We start from the raw sequence: 17,123 nt of genomic DNA on the forward strand, positions 1-17,123 counted from the left end.
AAATGTCCAAATTGGGCCCAATTAGCCATTTTCCCTCCCCGGTGTCATGTGACTTGTTAGTGTTACAAGGTCTCAGGTGTGAATGGGGAGCAGGTGTGTTAAATTTGGTGTCATTGCCAAAACGAGATTTATTTTAAAAATGAATTTTGCTTAACATTGTATTCTTAATGATAAATTTGTAACGTAAGTAACATAATTTTATTGACATCAGTAACTGTAATCAAATTACATCAATTTAAAATGTAATGCGTTACACTCCTGCGTTATCAGAATAAGTCATTATACTACAGTAACGCGTTACTTTGTAACTTTGTAACGTCACTTTGTGACACGTTACACCCAACTCTGGGCAGTGGTGTCGGGCGAGGAGGTCTGGGGTGCACTCGGTGTTCCAGTTCATCCTAAAGGTGTTCAGTGGGGTTGAGGTCACAGCTCTGTGCAGGACACTCAAGTTCTTCCACTTTCTTCCAACCTTGACAAACCATGTCTCCATAGAGCTCGCTTTGTGCACACAAGCGTTATGCACGAACAAGTTTGTGTCTCTTAGTTCCAGTGAAAGGAGAAAAAAAAACCCCACATCCTATACAATTGTTTGCTTCCACTTTTATAGGAACAACCGTTTTGGGGAAGAACCGCATATGGGTGTGATGGTCAGGGGTCCACAAAGTTTTGGCCATATAATGTATATTTCTAAACCAATAAAACATTCCAGGTACTAAAGGATCATTTGCTGATATAATGTCTTATTTGAATGTTGTTGTTGTTGTTGTTGTTGTTTAACAGTATTTCCTTTGCTCTGCTCTCAGATCCAGTGCAGGGTTCCTGCATCCATTGCTCGGTGCTCGATTGCTTTGGTCTGACGTCACACCTGACCACAATTCAAAGAGCAGCATTGTGGGAGTTTTTGCAAAAATGTGTGTTGCTTGCTGCAGAAAATGAGAAAACTGATATAAAAGAATTGGGGTTTTATTCATAGTAACTGGATAAACAATAAAAAGCCGCAGCTGCGGGTTAGAAATGTTTATTTTTAATGTTTTAAAGGCACCACACAGATTTATGTAATATTCCCGCGTTTAGTCTGTTGTTACTTCACAGCTAGTTAGCATCGGCTAGTGGTTTGAATTTAATTTAATTTGACCTTATTTAACTGCTATTAATCTTGATATATAGTTCCTCTCGGACGGAGTGTGACGCAGTACTAGCTCCTGTGTTTATGTTTAGCTCGGTAGCTACAGGAGCAGGGTTTCAGTGACAGCACTGCATCTCTCAAAATGGAGCTGTCGGCTGTTGGTAAAGTCCTTTTTTTTTTGGTTTGTTTTTTTGTTTTTAAACTCTTCCAGTCTGCGTGATGTATTTTAACGCTGCTGAACACTGGTAAATGTTGCCCTGAATTGCTTTACAGAGAGAGCGAAGACATTTTGGTCTCAGGTGGATGTGGACTTGGCTTTTGAGGAGCTGTTGGGATTCCTGATGTGTCTGAGAGAAGCTATTAAAAACAAAGCTGCCTCGGATAAAGGTGAACATCACACCAGACACCCGCTCATGTTAGAAATCTCACTGCATCATCAGCCGTCTATACATCAGTTATATGTCGTCTACAGCACATTTGCCTTGTGTTGACGAGTTTGTAAGCTACGAGCAAAACTAAAGCGTGCTTAGGGTCAAACACTCACTCATTCATTCATTCAGTGACTGGCTGGCTGGCTGACTGACTGACTCGCTCACTCACTGGCTGGCTGGCTGACTGACTGACTCGCTCGCTCACTGACTTGCTGGCTGACTGACTGACTCGCTGGCTAACTTACTGGCTCACTGACTCGTTGACAGACTGACTGACTTGCTGACTGACTTGCTCACTGACTCGTTGACAGACTGACTGACTTGCTGACTGACTTGCTCACTGACTCGTTGACAGACTGACTGACTTGCTGGCTCGCTGACTGACTCGCTCATTGACTCGATGACTGACTTACTCGCTGACAGACTGACTGACTCGCTGGCTAACTGACTGACTGACTTGCTCTCTGACTCGCTGACTGACTTGCTCATTGACTCGATGACTGACTTGCTCTCTGACTCGCTGACTGACTTGCTCATTGACTCGATGACTGACTTGCTCACTGACTCGCTGACTGACTTGCTCACTGACTCGCTGACTGACTTGCTCACTGACTCGCTGACTGACTTGCTCACTGACTCGCTGACAGACTTGCTCACTGACTCGCTGACAGACTGACTGACTTGCTCACTGACTCGCCGACAGACTGACTGACTTGCTCACTGACTCGCCGACAGACTGACTGACTTGCTCACTGTCTCGCCGACAGACTGCCTGACTTGCTCGCTGACTCGCCGACAGACAGACTGACTTGCTCACTGACTCGCTGACAGACTGACTGACTCGCTGACTTACTCTTTGTAAGCACTTTGTTCTGTTCAGGATTCAGTTCCAGTGAAGGGAAATTGTAAAGCCACAGCTCACAAAGACATCCTATACAATTGTGTGCTTCAAACTTTGTGGCATTATTTTGGGGAATACACACATACGAGTGTATTGGTCAGGTGTCCACAAACCTTTGGACATATAGTGTGTAAATGAATTTTGGTGACAAAACAATTTGGCATTTTTAAAATTAATCTTAATGTTTAATTTAAACTAAGCTGTATTGTGACTTAAAGAAAACTGTGTAATGGGTGAGGTTTGTATCAGGCATTGTAATGATTAAAATTGCAGTTATCACCCAAACATTCCAGTGAAGCTACAACAGTAACAGTCATTTACACTCCTGCATGTTATTGACTTCCTGTGTGTGTTTCTTCTCAGGCTACGTCCAGGGCATGAACATTATCATGGAGTCGGAGGTGTCGCTGACTGCAGCTTTGAGGTCTGATTCCTTTGAGGAGGTGCTGATCGGTGAAGGTGTTATAGTTGGTGAAGGTATTATAATTGGTGAAATTATGATTATATACTTATTATATACGTCTTGATCTTGAGAAACGCACTTTAAATGATTTTAACTAATAATGCTTAGGATTTTAAAAAGAAAAACCTATATGCCCAGATAATGTGCATGCAGAAAACTGTATCGCTCCTGCATCCTTTTTTTCCTCTTCCTTTTATTGTTTCACTTTCTCTTCCATTCTTGAGACTCAGTCCAGAATGTTTATCGCTTCCTCAGAAGGTTAACATAATAAACTGTGACAATTAACATCATTAATTGGTGAGAAGTTAGCTTTTATTGACCTTGCTGTAATAAACATGAGCTCCACATTCATGCATTTTGCTCTGTTGCAAAATTGATGCGTATTTATTTTTATTTACCTACTACTTACGTTACTGTTTTGCGTTTAGAGATTAACACTCAGTGTGAACTGTATTGTTTTCATCATAAGCTTCCCACCTTGTCCACTTTTGATATTAATTCATTTTCATATTTAGGAAATATAGGCTTTTAGTTATCAAATTGAAAGTTTTTTTTTTTTCTTCCTGATTTAAAATGATAAAGGAACTATTGAGGAAAAGAATTGTGATGATCATTGGTTGGTCGTCATCGTAACAGCCTTCTGCTGATCCGGATTTTCATTCTTACACTAAATGTCTTTCTGCATAAGTGGGTACATTTGACATCTCTCCTACTACACTGCCATGTTTTTTACAGACATACTGACAGTGTCTGTCTCAGACTCGCACTGCACTATACTGAAAATGAAGGATCTACCTGTGCCAGAAGACGCCTTACATGACGATGTCTCAAGGTTTTTTTTTTTTTTTCTTTCTTGCATTATTCAGTTTTCTTGTCTTTTGCTTTCCTAGAAAATTTCCCTAATTTGACCAGACTGCTTCTTTGTGTGTTTTTTTTTTGTATTTTTAAAGGAACCTGGAGTCCGGTTCAGACAACAGTCAGATGTCTTCATCAGGTCGAAATGATGCTATGTTATTAGGGAAGTTAGACACGTATGACTATATGATGCTGCTGTCGCCAGCTAATGTTTTATCTGATGACCAGTTGGCCCCTGTGTCACCTGTCCAGCTTTCCTATCAACAGCACGACTGCAGCCCAGCCTGTCTCCCTCACCTCCCGTCTCACTCGGACACTTTTCTTGGCCACAACCCCTTGCAAGTTCCTCTTCTCTGCCACTTCCAGCGGCATTGTGCCAAGCCACTGATGCTTTCACCACACGAGGAACTGGACTCGAACGTGCTCTACAAAGCCCCGTGTGGGCGGAGCTTGCGCCGCATGGATGACGTGTATCAGTTCTTACAGCAGACTAAAAGCCTCGGGGTCCTGCACCAGACCAACTTCAGCTTCAATTCGCAGGTACTGCCAGAGCGGCAGGCCCAGCCAAGGCCGCTAGCCCCTGCTTCACCTCTTCCCACAACCAGTATTTCTGAGAGAGACATAAGCCGTGGGATTGAATCTGTCCCGGTTACTCTGTGTAATGACTTGGACGGTGTACGGCCAAAAGAGTTTCGCTATCGCAAGGATCGCTGGCCCCATGGCTGCTTCTTAAGCACGGCGCCATTTTTCCTGAGCTGCTGTGACTGCACAGATGGATGCACGGACAGTTCCAGCTGTTTGTGTCTTCAGCTGTCTCTAAAGGCTGGCGCAAAGCCAGACCGGCTTTACAGCCACCACCGGCTAAATGAGCCTGTGTCCACCGGGTAAGAACATGAACAGTCGATCTTTTAGAAAACAAACAGTGCCTACTGATTCGTTGTAGTTTACTGTGACCAAAAGTGGCAACATAGAGCATGCAGCAGCTGTATGTTTAATCATTGAAAAAGGATTAGACTAACCAGAAATCACTTTGACGTCGGACGACAATTAAAACAGGATTATATTCTTTAGTGCAGCTGCAGGGTTATGGCTAATTTAGCAGCATCACCGTGTGATCAACTCTCCATGTTCCCACTAGCCAACAACTGGCTTTGCCAATGAGAAATAAATATTTAATATGCAGTAAGATGTATTTCCATCTGAGTTACTCCAAACAGAGCTTTGTACTAGGTACAGCATGAAAAAAATGCTGTGTTTAAAAAAAAAAAAAAGGGTTCTGGTAAAGCCAGGAGAAAGTACAAGGACAAGTGATATTGACCGTAATCGTGATTTACAAGACGAGCTTTTTCCTCACCTGGCTTTACAAACTTGGACCCGATATCACTGCAGGTATGAGCATTATATAAGAGGTTTCATTTTTGCCACCAGAACTTCCATTGCCATCATCTTTCACACAGAGTCTGTGAAAAGGTTTCCAAAGACACATACGGTGCTGTGAAAAAGTATTTGCCCCGTCCTGATTTTTTCTGTTTTTTTTTTTTGTATGTCTCATAATAAATTATTTCAGAAATGAAGATAAAAACCAAGGCAACTTGAGTGAACACAAAATACAGTTTTTAAATGATAATGTTATATATTGAAGCAAAAAAAGTTACCCAATACCAACTGGGCCTGTGTGAAAATGTATTTGCCCCCATAGTTACTAATCCCCTAAATCCTATGAAACTGCATTCATGATGGGATTCAGGTAGACTCGACACAACCAGACCTGATCACTGCAAACCCTGTTCAATCACATCAACACCTTTATCAACAGCATGAAGTTGGTTAAAAGGTCTTAGTCAGTAACACACTCTGCCAAAGCTAATAGAAATTCCAGAAATGATGATGAAGAAGGTGATTGAAATGCATCAGTCTGGGAAGAGTTACAAAGCTATTTCAAAGGCTCTGGGACTCCAAAGGACCCCAGAGAGAGACTTTATCTCCAAATGGAAAAACTCGGCACAGTAATGAACCTTCCCAGAAGTTGCTGATCTTCCAAAATTCCTCCAAGAGCACAGCAACGACTCATCCAGCAAGTCACAAAAGAGCCAAGGACAACATCAAAGGACCTACAGGCCTCTCTTGCATCAATAAAGGTCACTGTTCATGACTCCACTATCAGAAAGACACTGGGGACAAATGGCATCCATGGAAGAGTGGTGAGGTGAAAATCACTGCTAACTCAGAAGAACACTAAGGCTCATCTGAATTTTATCAAAACACACCTTGATGATCCTCAAAGCTTTTGGGAGAATGTTCTGTGGACTGATGAGTCGAAAGTGGAACTGTTTGGAAGACTGGAGTCCCGTTACATCTGCCACAAACCAAACACAGAATTCCACAAAAAGAACATCATAGCTACGGTCAAGCATGGTGGAGGAAGTGTGATGGTGTGGGGATGCTTTGCTGCTTCAGGGACTGGGCAACTTGCAATAATTGAGGAAAACATGAATTCTGCTCAGAAAATCCTAAAGGAGAACGTCCGGTCTTCAGTCTGTAAGGTGAAACTCTACCACAACTGGATTATGCAGCAAGACAACGATCCAAAGCATAGGAGTAAGTCCTAGTCCTAGAAGTAAGTGAAAGACTGATCTTCAGTAATCTGAAGCTTTTGGTTGCAGTTATTGCTGCTAAAAGTGGCACAACCAGGTTTAAAGTTTAAGGGGGCAATTAGTATTTCACATGGGTGATTGGTGCAAGATAACTTTTCCCCCCTTCAATAAAGTAAATAAATAAATAAAAAACTGTATTGTGTGTTTACTCAGGTTGCCTTTTGACGATCTAAACCTATTTAGTATGAGATGTACACAAAAACAGAAGAAATCAAATACTTTTTCACAGCACTGTACCAGCATATATCATGTATCAGCAGATTGTACATGTGATTTCTCCTTTACTTTGTGTTTAAATTGTACTTTCGAGACTTATCCTTAAGCAGGGTGCATGGTGGCTTAGAGGTTAGCACGTTCGCCTCACACCTGCAGGGTTGGGGGTTTGATTCTCGCCATGGCTCTGTGTGTGTGGAGTTTGCATGTTTCCTCCGGGTACTCTGGTTTCCTCCCCATTCCAAAGACATGCATGGTAGGCTGATTGGCATGTCCAAAGTGTCCGTAGTGTGTGAATGTGAATGTGTATGTGATGTGCCCCATGCTCCCTGGGATAAGCTCCAGGTTCCCCGTGACCCTGTAGGATAAACGGTATAGAAAATGGATGGATGGATCGTTAAGCTACTAGCTCAAGTGCTACTAATATTAGCAACGCTACTAATAACTCGTTGACTGGTGACAGAAGTAGTGGGTAGAACCAACATGAATATGATATGGTGCCACCCTTGACTAAATGTAGATGTTTTGAAACTCAGTGGTTCCCTCAAGTGCTTCCCCTTTTGCACCAGGTGTTTTGGGAGTATCTCTTGGGAGGGAACATGAAAGGGAGGGACTGTATTTGTTTGAAGTTTCAACAGCCCTCTCCTTGTAACTATACCTTTTAAGAAAAGCTGACTGGATATGACAGAAAATAAAAGAGTGCTTAAGTAATATAAGCAGGGTCCGCTCAAGCCTATCCCCAAAACTGAATAATATACTAAATAGTGTAATAAATAATGTGATAGTCTAGTACACTACCTTGGATACACTATGATGGCATACTCTTTCGATGTGCTGTACTGTATATTTAATTATAGTAGTATTTGGTGTATTGATTATATAGTATAATTGTTTTCCCCCTATAGAATAGTCATATCAGAGTAGTTGATGGAAACATGACGAAAATCGACCCACTTTGCTTTGTGCAATGTCCAAATAACATTTTCACAGGCTGTATGAATGTGGTCCATGGTGTGGGTGCCCGAAAAGCAGTTGTCAGAATCGTGTGGTCCAGCATGGACTCCGTGTCCGCCTGCAGGTGTTTCGCACCAATGACAAGGGATGGGGCGTGCGCTGCCGTGACGACCTCGACAAGGGCACGTTCGTCTGTACTTACGCAGGTAACTATAGCATGTAGCGTGTGCGTATTTCGGCGTGTATGACCTTTTGAATATTGTATTGCAAAACATATTTTCGTATCATGTCCTAGGTGTTGTCCTGAGACTCGGGCGGAACTTAGAGGAGCCGCTTCTCTCGAAAATCCAGAAGGAGGAGCAGTTGTCGGATGATGAGGTGGAGGTAGTGGAGGAGTGGACGCTTCCCTCAGGGCAGAAGAAAACAGTCACTGAGACCCTGGACACCTCTCCACGTCCTTATGTTCTTGTGATCCAGAGGCCTGCAGACCAGCCCTCTGCACCGCTGGATGGCCAGAGGGAACAGCTGGAGAATTCGGTTAGTTACCATGTAGTTACCATTTTCGTGTGTGTGTGTGTGTGTGTGTGTGTGTGTGTGTGTATTAGGGCTGCAACTAATGATTATTTTCATAATCAATTAGTTGGCTGATTATTATTATTATTCGATTAGTCGGATGAGGCGGGGCGAAATTTCAGTAAACTTTTTTTTGTTTTTTTAAAATAAAATCCACAAACTGTGGGTGTTACAAATATAAACTTTTTGTTTTTGTTTGTTTTTAAACTGTTTGTCCAAAACATAAAAGAATAACACATCACGTCCGGTTATAATACACGACAGAAGTTACACTGCACGCGCGCGAATACAGCATATAATCACAATAAACTTAAATTAAACTAAACCTTTTAAGCAGCTCGCACCAGTTTCCCTGCCCCTTACACACAGTGGAGCATTTTGGATATAAACATAAGTTTGTGCTCGTGCAGCACTGTCTGATCTCCGCGGTGTTTAATATAAAATGCCCCCCTGCTTCTCTGACTTTCTTCCTCAGTCACGTGACGATTTCTCCTCCGTCTGATTCAGACTGAGCTCATGTTGGGAATAAAAGTAACGCTGACAGAAAGTAAACTGAAGAAAGTCATTATCGGTGACTTGGGTGACCTGCTAATGCTAGCGTGCGTATGACGTCATACACCGTCGACTAGGAAGCGGTTTATACTTCCGGTATGCAGAGTGCATAGTGTACAGTACTTCATTTGGGACACAACTTTAGTATTTACTCTCCGAAGCGTGTTTTCAGAACAGAAGTAACATAATGACAACGATTTTCATAATCCATAATTAGCGATTTTATCGATTAGTTGTTACAGGTCTAGTGTGTGTGTGTGTGTGTGTATATATATATATATATATATATATATATATATATATATATATATATATATATATATATATATATATATATATATAAAGGAATTTTAATTCTGTATTATACAACAGTTAGTTCCAATCAACTAATCTTAAACAGTCAATTTACTACGTGCTGTCAGTCAGCATGGCAACACACAACACTCTATCCAGCTGTGGCCTCGCTGGGAACTATTTCCGTTGACTGAGCAACAATTAACTAAATATTTGGCCGTATTGTGTCTAAAACGTCGGTTACTCTATATTCGTTTCTTGTTTATATAACTGTTATAAAAAAGCAGTATCACGCTCACAGTGTTGCTGTTGTACTGAATATCAGCACAAGGCCGAAGGTAATCACAGCCGTGCCGATACTCTTGCAGGTGCGATATTGCTTAAGTAATCCTACCATAAAATTAAGGAAAATGACACACAAGAACCTGTATATCAATAAATTGTAGATTTTATGAGCATGCAAATCTGAAATTCCTTTAAGCCATATTTAAATCCCCTTCGCCAGTAAACTAGTGTTGCAGGTTTTTTGTTTTTATGATGCAGTAACCCTTGCTCGTCACATTCAGTAAGATTCTTCAGGTGAGAGTCTATATACAACGCAACAAATTCACTGCAGTGGCAAACTGCTCACTCCAATGCCTTCTTCTGAAAGGACATCATCATAAAAAATGTTTAATAAAATTCAGGGTAAGAAAAACCCAGAACAGATTATTAAATCGCAGGCTATTTTTTATTTCTTTTTTCTTTCAAAATCAATGTCCCATATTGATTTTGCAGGATAACCAGGAGGAAATGAACACCTGTTCATCGCCTAATCCCAGTCATACAGGTAATACTAATGTGCCTCATTCATACTCATGAAGAGTGATAAACGGTTTGTTCATAAATGAGGAGTGTTTTTATATTTCTGTATATTTATATGTATAGAAATCAAACACCAGCACAAGGAAGAGGTGGTGAGGAAGAGGCTTCGGTTGGATGGCGAGGAAAACGGTGGCGACGTACGTCGAGATCAGATGGTGCCTAAACCCGACTGTCAGGAAAAAATGTATTATCTTGATGCTTCAAAAGAAGGAAATGTGGGAAGGTTTATTAATGTAAGTATAACTGCATTTTCCACAGAACTTAAAGGGGTAGTTCACCCAAAAATGAAAATTCTGTCATCGGTTACTCACGCTCATGTCGTTCCGAACACGTGAGACTTTCTTCATCTCTCAGAACACAAATGAAGAAGTTTTTAACGAAACCTGGGAGATTTCTGTCCCTCCGTTTACAGTCCAGTCACCAAAACTTTAAGATCGTAAAAGTAATCCATTTGACTCCAGTGGTTTAATCCCAATGTTTACGAAGCGATACGAATGCTGTGTGTGTGCGAAAAAACCTCAAATTAAGTCGCACAATATCTTCACTTCCGCATAGATCTCTGATGCATTCGTGTCACTTCATATTATTGGGATTACACTGTTGGAGTCACATGGATTACTTGTGAGATGCCTTTATGAACTTTTTGGAGCTTAAAGTTTTGGTGACTGGACTTTAAACAGAGGGACAGAAATCTCCCAGGTTTCATTAAAAACGTCTTCGTTTGTGTTCAAAAGATGAGCAAAAGTCTTACGTGTTCGGAACGACATGAGGGCGAATAACTGATGAATGTTCCTTTTTGGGTGAACTACCCCTTTAATTATCAGTTTAAATGGATGGGTGTTTGTGTTGTTCTAACATTATTTCTATTTTTGACACCACAGCACAGCTGCAATCCCAACCTCTTTGTCCAGAATGTCTTTGTTGATACCCACGATCCCAAATTCCCAGTAATTGCTTTCTTTACGTGCAAGTAAGTTCCTCAAGCGTGTGGTACTCAATGTGTACATGGCGATGGATGCAATAATTAAGGATTGCTTTGGCAGTTTTAACTAGGGCTGCAACTAACGATTATTTTCATAATCGATTAGTTGACCGATTATTTTTTCGATTAATCTGGTGGGGGGCGGGGCAAACTTTCAGTACCATTTTTTCCCCCCTTATTTAAAATAAAATCCACAAACTGAGTGTTACAAATATAAAGTTAACACTAAAACTGTTTATCCAATTATCTAAGACTGAAAAGAACCTAATGCAAACACACCAGAATATATATTATTAATACATATAGAATATATATTATTAATATTATAATATATACAGAATATTTTATATTATTATATTACTTTTTCTGCATCTATAAAAAGTAATACATATATACTTATTACTGTGTGTGTGTGTGTGTATATATATAATATATACACACACACACACACATTACTTTTTATAGATGCACAAAAGCACTGAATTCTACAGTCCTAGTAATCCCTGGTTGGTTGGTAGAACCTGTCATTCCCCAAGGGTTGTTTCAAATACTTGGTTCAATTACATTTTATTGTTGGTGTGACATTTAATTTGACTCTTTGAATGATCTTTTGTTTATTTTATCCATCAGTGCGACACTTGAACTTGTCTACCACTCATAGGTTTTTGCAAAAACATCTCATTTGAATATATTTTGATACATTTTAAAAACTTTCCTACAGACCCCCTGCAATTACACCAATGACCACTAGGGCTCCGCGGAAACACGGCACTAGGTGGTAGAGTATATGGTGCATAGTGTAAGTGTACAGTACTTAATTTGGGACACAGCTTTAGTATTTACTCTCCAAAGCGTGTTTTCGGAACAGAAGTAACGTAATGAGTAACCGTACCGCGCGCAGATCCAACTAATCCATAATGAGATTCATTGACAACGATTTTCATAATCAGTTATTATCGATTTTATCGATTAGTTCTTGCAGCGAAGTTTTAACCCTCTTCCTCATTGAGTGCTGAAATACGATACAGTGACTCAAGTCGATCAGTTAAGCTCATACGATCAGTCAACAAAGCTGTACATATTCAGACTCGCCCTATGCAGTTGGTTAACTTGCTTTTCTGTGCAGCACATCTAGACCATTGGATTTACCTGCTTGATTTTCCACCTCTGCTCATCTGTCTCAGTTTAGTAGCTAAACAAGCTTTCTAAGATACCCCACCCCTCACAGACCAGTGACGTGACCTTGTTTAATTGTTTTACAGGCCAATCAGGGCAGGGACTGAGCTGACCTGGAATTATTCCTATAAAACAGGAAGTGATCCCGAGCACGAGGTCCAATGTCTGTGTGGTTCGAATGACTGCCAAACGATTATCATCTGATCATATGACCACATATGTGAAAAGTTGGGTCATCAGCAAGGGTAAGCATAAGATCTAAGGCGCAGAAACCAGGCAGAACTGTGAATGTGAAATCTGTGCCACATGGTTATTCAGTATTCCTGAAAGTTGCTTTCAGCAGTAAAAGCTAATTGGTGAAGACAGTTGGTGTTTGATGGTGTTTCTGCACAGTTCTACTAAAAACAGACCTTCTTTAATGGTTAATAACGGCAATGTTCTTTGTTTGTTTGCTTTTGTATAACCTTTGAAATAAAAACATTTGAAAACACATCATTTCCTGCATCTTTCACAGCTTTGACATGTTTTGTGCTGTTGGGTGGAAATGTGAATGCAGGTTTACTGATCCTGAACTCATGTCCTGTAATTGCATTGTCATTTAATGTCATTTATGGATTAAAGCCGTAGGAAAGATCTCTAAATTATGATCCTGGGTTTGATTGGTTTCTGCTGTGGTGTCTGCTACTGAAGAAATGATTTTTATGATCATATTTTCCTCGTGTTTGGGTTTAGACAAAAGCGATACGCTTTCCTGTCGTACTCCAAGACAGAGTGATGTCTCACTGCCGGTACTAGTCCTGTCACGATAGCTACTTTTATTGGACGATATGTTGTCCCAGAAGTAATTAATAGCGATAAGCGATATTATTGTCGCCGATATAGTGATAATATAATAGCATGGTTTTTGTCTTCCTTTAAATGTCGTCATAGTTATTCATTTTAGTCAGTTTTACTGGCATGGAATATTAATCGACATTCTAGTTGATGAGAAAATGCAAAAATTAAACCAAATAACACATTTTATATATTAACTTAAAACATGTGAAAACTGCCCTTGTTGTGATTGACCTGCATGACTTTCTGAGATATAAATATTACAGTGAGACACTACTGTGATACAATATCGTGAATTCGTCGTGTTTTAGTGCGTCGTTACAGAAAGAACGTAGTGACACCGTTCTACCTAGCACTTTACTCAAGTTCCGGGTCACATGTGCGTTTGTGTTATTTTGTGCGGCAGCGAGTTGTAATATTATGTTTATGTTGTGTGTAAACGTCTGATTAATCTTGTGTGTGTGTGTACAGGATGAGGTTGGATTTGTTCGCCTGCCTCTCAAATAAAACGTTTAAACTGCATTTGCATCCATCTCTACCTGCCGTACATGACATGGTGACATTCATTCTTACGTAAACACGATGGACAATACCCAGGTCATGTCCACGTATCGTACAATGAGTCGATGAAGTAATTATCACGACGGGCCTAGCCGTCAAAAATGCGTCACTGTGCCGGTTTATCCGACACAAACATGTTTAAACTTGTGCACACAAGTAAGGGAAAAATGTCAGAACGATGTGTGCCGAGCCCCACACGAATTTATGGAGATACTAGAGATCCAGATCCTTTCTGCCTCTGGATGGAGCTCAAATCTTCTCTAATTCCAGACTGCTGGGACTACGGCTGCTCCTAACGCCATACAGACTTCATATAAATCCATAATGAACTCTTTCACAATATCTGTTGTTACCCAGATGAGGATGGGTTCCCTTCTGAGTCGGGTTCCTCTCAAGGTTTCTTCCTCTTAAAACATCTTAGGGAGTTTTTCCTCGCCACCGTCGCCACTCAGTGGCTTGCTCAGTTGGGATAAATTCGCACCTTTAATATCTGTATACCGTGTTGATATTTCTGTAAAGCTGCTTTGAGACAATGTCTATTGTAAAAAGCGCTATACAAATAAAACTGAATTGAATTGAATTAATTTGCTACGGTGCACTCTTGGAAACAGTGGTACTGATTTGTGTTTATTGGCTTAAATTATGACTGTAAAATGATTTAATCTACACATAAAAGCGACTAGATTTAGCAACACTTTGCTACTAGAAAACAGTGTTTTGTGTGAGGAATGAAAAAGAAAGCACAAAAAGTAGGCTACACCGGTGCTTCTCATCCTGCAGGTGAAGACCTGTGTGAAAGTGTGCCACAGATGTAATCCCCATCGAAGGTCAACTGAAAGTTTAGCAGTCTGTACAGGATTTCATGGAGTTCTATTTTGCTGCAGCTTTTATCAGAATTTGTAAGCCAATTTGGAGAGGGTTTTAGTCGAAAACTACTCGAGTTGGTGAAATTGCACTGAATTGTTCAACTGAATTCAAGCACAAGAAATAAACGCAGCTTTTGCTGAATGGCTTGAATCTGCAGGGACTTTGAAAAGTTGCAAGCATCTCTGAATATTGTATATATATAAAAAAAATTTCACAGTGCTGTAATGTATATGTGATTAATAAAGACTCATTGCTTTGTATATTTTATCCATTACTTAAAGTTGCTTATTCAGTTTGGAAGAATCATGTCAAGCCTCCTGCTGAAGATTAGGAACATTTTGGGATTAGATTTAATCTGAATGAGAGTCAGGACCCAAAAGCAGGTCCGAGTTTTAACTTGGACAAAATTGAACTGTGTGAATGGACCAATGTTTCATGCTCTGAAGTCAGCTTCAGAGCATGAAACATTGGTCCATTCAATTCAATTCAATTCAATTCAATTCAGTTTTATTTGTATAGCGTTTTTTACAATAGACATTGTCTCAAAGCAGCTTTACAGAAATATCAACATGGTATACAGATATTAAAGGTGTGAATTTATCCCAACTGAGCAAGCCACTGAGTGGCGACGGTGGCGAGGAAAAACTCCCTAAGATGTTTTAAGAGGAAGAAACCTTGAGAGGAACCCGACTCAGAAGGGAACCCGTCCTCATCTGGGTCACAACAGATAGTGTGAAAAAGTTCATTATGGATTTATATGAAGTCTGTATGGCGTTAGGAGCAGCCGTAGTCCCAGCAGTCTGGAATTAGAGAAGATTTGAGCTCCATCCAGAGGCAGAAAGGATCTGGATCTCTAGTATCTCCATAAATTCGTGTGGGGCTCGGCGAAAGGAGAGAGGGAGAAAGTAGAACAGAATCTAGTCAGGGTAGGCTTGAGTGAACAAATACGTTTTAAGCTTAGACTTAAACACTGAGACTGTGTCTGAGTCCCGAACACTAATAGGAAGACTGTTCCATAGCTGTGGGGCTCTATAAGAGAAAGCTCTTCCCCCTGCTGTAGCCTTCACTATTCGAGGTACCGTCAGATAGCCTGTATCTTTTGATCTAAGTAGGCGTGGCGGATCATAGAAAACCCAAAGGTCGCTTAGATATTGTGGCGCGAGACCATTTAGTGCTTTATAGGTTAATAAGAGTATTTTATAATTAATGCGAAATTTTACTGGGAGCCAATTCACACAGGTCAATCTTGTCCAAGTTAAAACTCAGACCTGCTTTTGGGTCCTGACGCTCAAACATAGTTCCTGAATCAAGAACAGATAGTCACTGGCCTTAACCGGAGCTTCCCAACACTGGCATATTTTAATGGCTAGTGCGACACACAGTTCAACTAATCAACATCGCATGCAGATGTGGAGCAGGTGTTGAGCAGGGACCATACTAAAATGTGCAGGACTGGTGGTAGTCCAGGACCAGGGTTAGGAACCTGCGGCCGACTCATTGGGGGAGGTGGGGTTAGGGTACAAGTATGGGATACAATTCAATGAGAATTGAAATTAAAACCAGGTTTATTGATCAAAAGAAACATTTTAAAAGAATTACAAGTGCACATGAGACATTTTTAAAACTCCTGTGACTGAACGTCCTTGCTGCTGTGGTCCTCCCGGGGTGCTTTGGTCTTCTTGGGCAGGAGTTGGGCCTGGATGTTGGGCAGCACTCCTCCTTCACTGATCGTGACTCCGCCCAGCAGCGTGTTCAGCTCCTCATCGTTCCTCACAGCCAGCTGAATGTGGCGTGGAGCGATGCGCTGCTTCTTGTTGTCTCTGCTGGCGTTTCCGGACAGCTCCAGCACCTCCGCGCACAGGTACTCCAGTACCGCAGACAGGTAAACAGCGGCGCCGGAACCGATCCTCTTTGCATAGTTGCCTTTCCTCAGGAGGCGCGCGATGCGACCAACCGGAAACTGAAGCCCAGCACGTGCAGAGCGGGACATCGAGGACTTCGTCTTAGCAGCAGCCACCACTTTCTTCCCACGACCAGACATGATGTTTAGAGCTGCCAAGACAATGGAGCAAACTTTATTTCCAGAGAACCAGTGAATGCATCATAAGAGACCACATGAAAGAAAGGAAAGGAAAAAAAAAAAGTTGCATTAAGTGCTGTAACCGTTTCAGAGACACTCACCCTTCTGACACCACAATGGACCAACAGTGTATCAGCACCCAGCAGAGCTGACCTGCTTATACAGCCAGCGTGTAACGAGCTTCACCTGGTCTGGAGCGCAACAGCCAATAGGATAACAGGTGCAATTAAGATGCAACCCTCCCTAGTAACACAGCTGACCTGCAAAGCATTTCCCCCGGAAATGCATTGCTATATTTGATGCGTAAACCTCATCTTTTCATACTCGGGAGAAGTGATTTAAAATGAATCCACAATTATTCACAACAGTTGTATTTCATGAAGTGAACAGCAGAGCAGATTCCTTCATAATAATTTAAAAAAAAAAAAAAACATACAGGTAAAACCATATAGTGTGTAGGGTGTGTATATACACTATACGGCTAAATGTATGTGGACACTCGAGCGTGAGTGTGGCTGTGGAGATTTGCCCATTCATCCACAAGAGCATCAGTGAGGCCAAACACTGATGTCAGGTGAGTCAGTTCATCCCAAAGGTGTTCAGTGGGGTTGAGGTCAGGGCTGTGTGCAGGACTCTTGAGTTCTTGGCACACCATGGAGCTCGCTTTGGAGCAAGGGCTAAAGCATACGATGACATCCGATACAAACGCGTGTTTACAACTGTGTGGTGACCGTTTGGGG

The 17,123-nt window shown here is 41.2% G+C and overlaps 2 protein-coding genes across 3 annotated transcripts; one reads left to right on the plus strand and one right to left on the minus strand.

The window, feature by feature from the left end:
• Window positions 1-848: 848 nt before the first annotated feature.
• setdb2 (SET domain bifurcated histone lysine methyltransferase 2) lies at window positions 849-12,533 on the plus strand. 2 transcript variants are annotated; one of them, XM_017457301.3, is made up of 12 exons: window positions 849-1,010; window positions 1,222-1,290; window positions 1,403-1,516; window positions 2,825-2,938; window positions 3,660-3,756; window positions 3,875-4,663; window positions 7,637-7,806; window positions 7,896-8,137; window positions 9,797-9,848; window positions 9,947-10,116; window positions 10,765-10,853; window positions 12,128-12,533. In XM_017457301.3, the coding sequence occupies exons 2-12, from the start codon at window positions 1,272-1,274 to the stop codon at window positions 12,243-12,245; spliced, it is 1,974 nt and encodes a 657-aa protein (XP_017312790.1). In that variant the 5' UTR covers window positions 849-1,010; window positions 1,222-1,271; the 3' UTR covers window positions 12,246-12,533. The 2 variants fall into 2 exon arrangements, with proteins under 2 accessions (XP_017312790.1, XP_017312792.1); XM_017457303.3 differs by having other exon boundaries at window positions 856-914.
• A 3,317-nt stretch (window positions 12,534-15,850) lies between these two features.
• LOC108258592 (late histone H2A.2.2) lies at window positions 15,851-16,739 on the minus strand. The gene is made up of 2 exons (XM_017457310.3): window positions 16,485-16,739; window positions 15,851-16,355 (listed from the first exon to the last, which is right to left on the minus strand). Exon 2 carries the CDS (start codon window positions 16,342-16,344, stop codon window positions 15,922-15,924), a length of 423 nt encoding a protein of 140 aa, XP_017312799.1. The 5' UTR covers window positions 16,345-16,355; window positions 16,485-16,739; the 3' UTR covers window positions 15,851-15,921.
• Window positions 16,740-17,123: the final 384 nt, after the last annotated feature.

This window comes from Ictalurus punctatus, chromosome 26 (assembly GCF_001660625.3).
Source record: "Ictalurus punctatus breed USDA103 chromosome 26, Coco_2.0, whole genome shotgun sequence".
Classification (NCBI taxonomy): Eukaryota; Metazoa; Chordata; class Actinopteri; order Siluriformes; family Ictaluridae; genus Ictalurus; species Ictalurus punctatus.

Excerpts from the sequence above, each read along its gene's own strand:
- setdb2 (XM_017457301.3), top strand. Across the intron at positions 2,939-3,659 it reads AGGTGTTATAGTTGGTGAAG|ACATACTGACAGTGTCTGTC; the intron begins GTATTATAATTG and ends TGTTTTTTACAG. Across the intron at positions 3,757-3,874 it reads TTACATGACGATGTCTCAAG|GAACCTGGAGTCCGGTTCAG; the intron begins GTTTTTTTTTTT and ends GTATTTTTAAAG.
- LOC108258592 (XM_017457310.3), bottom strand. The coding sequence starts at position 16,344 with ATGTCTGGTCGTGGGAAGAAAGTGGTGGCTGCTGCTAAGACGAAGTCC.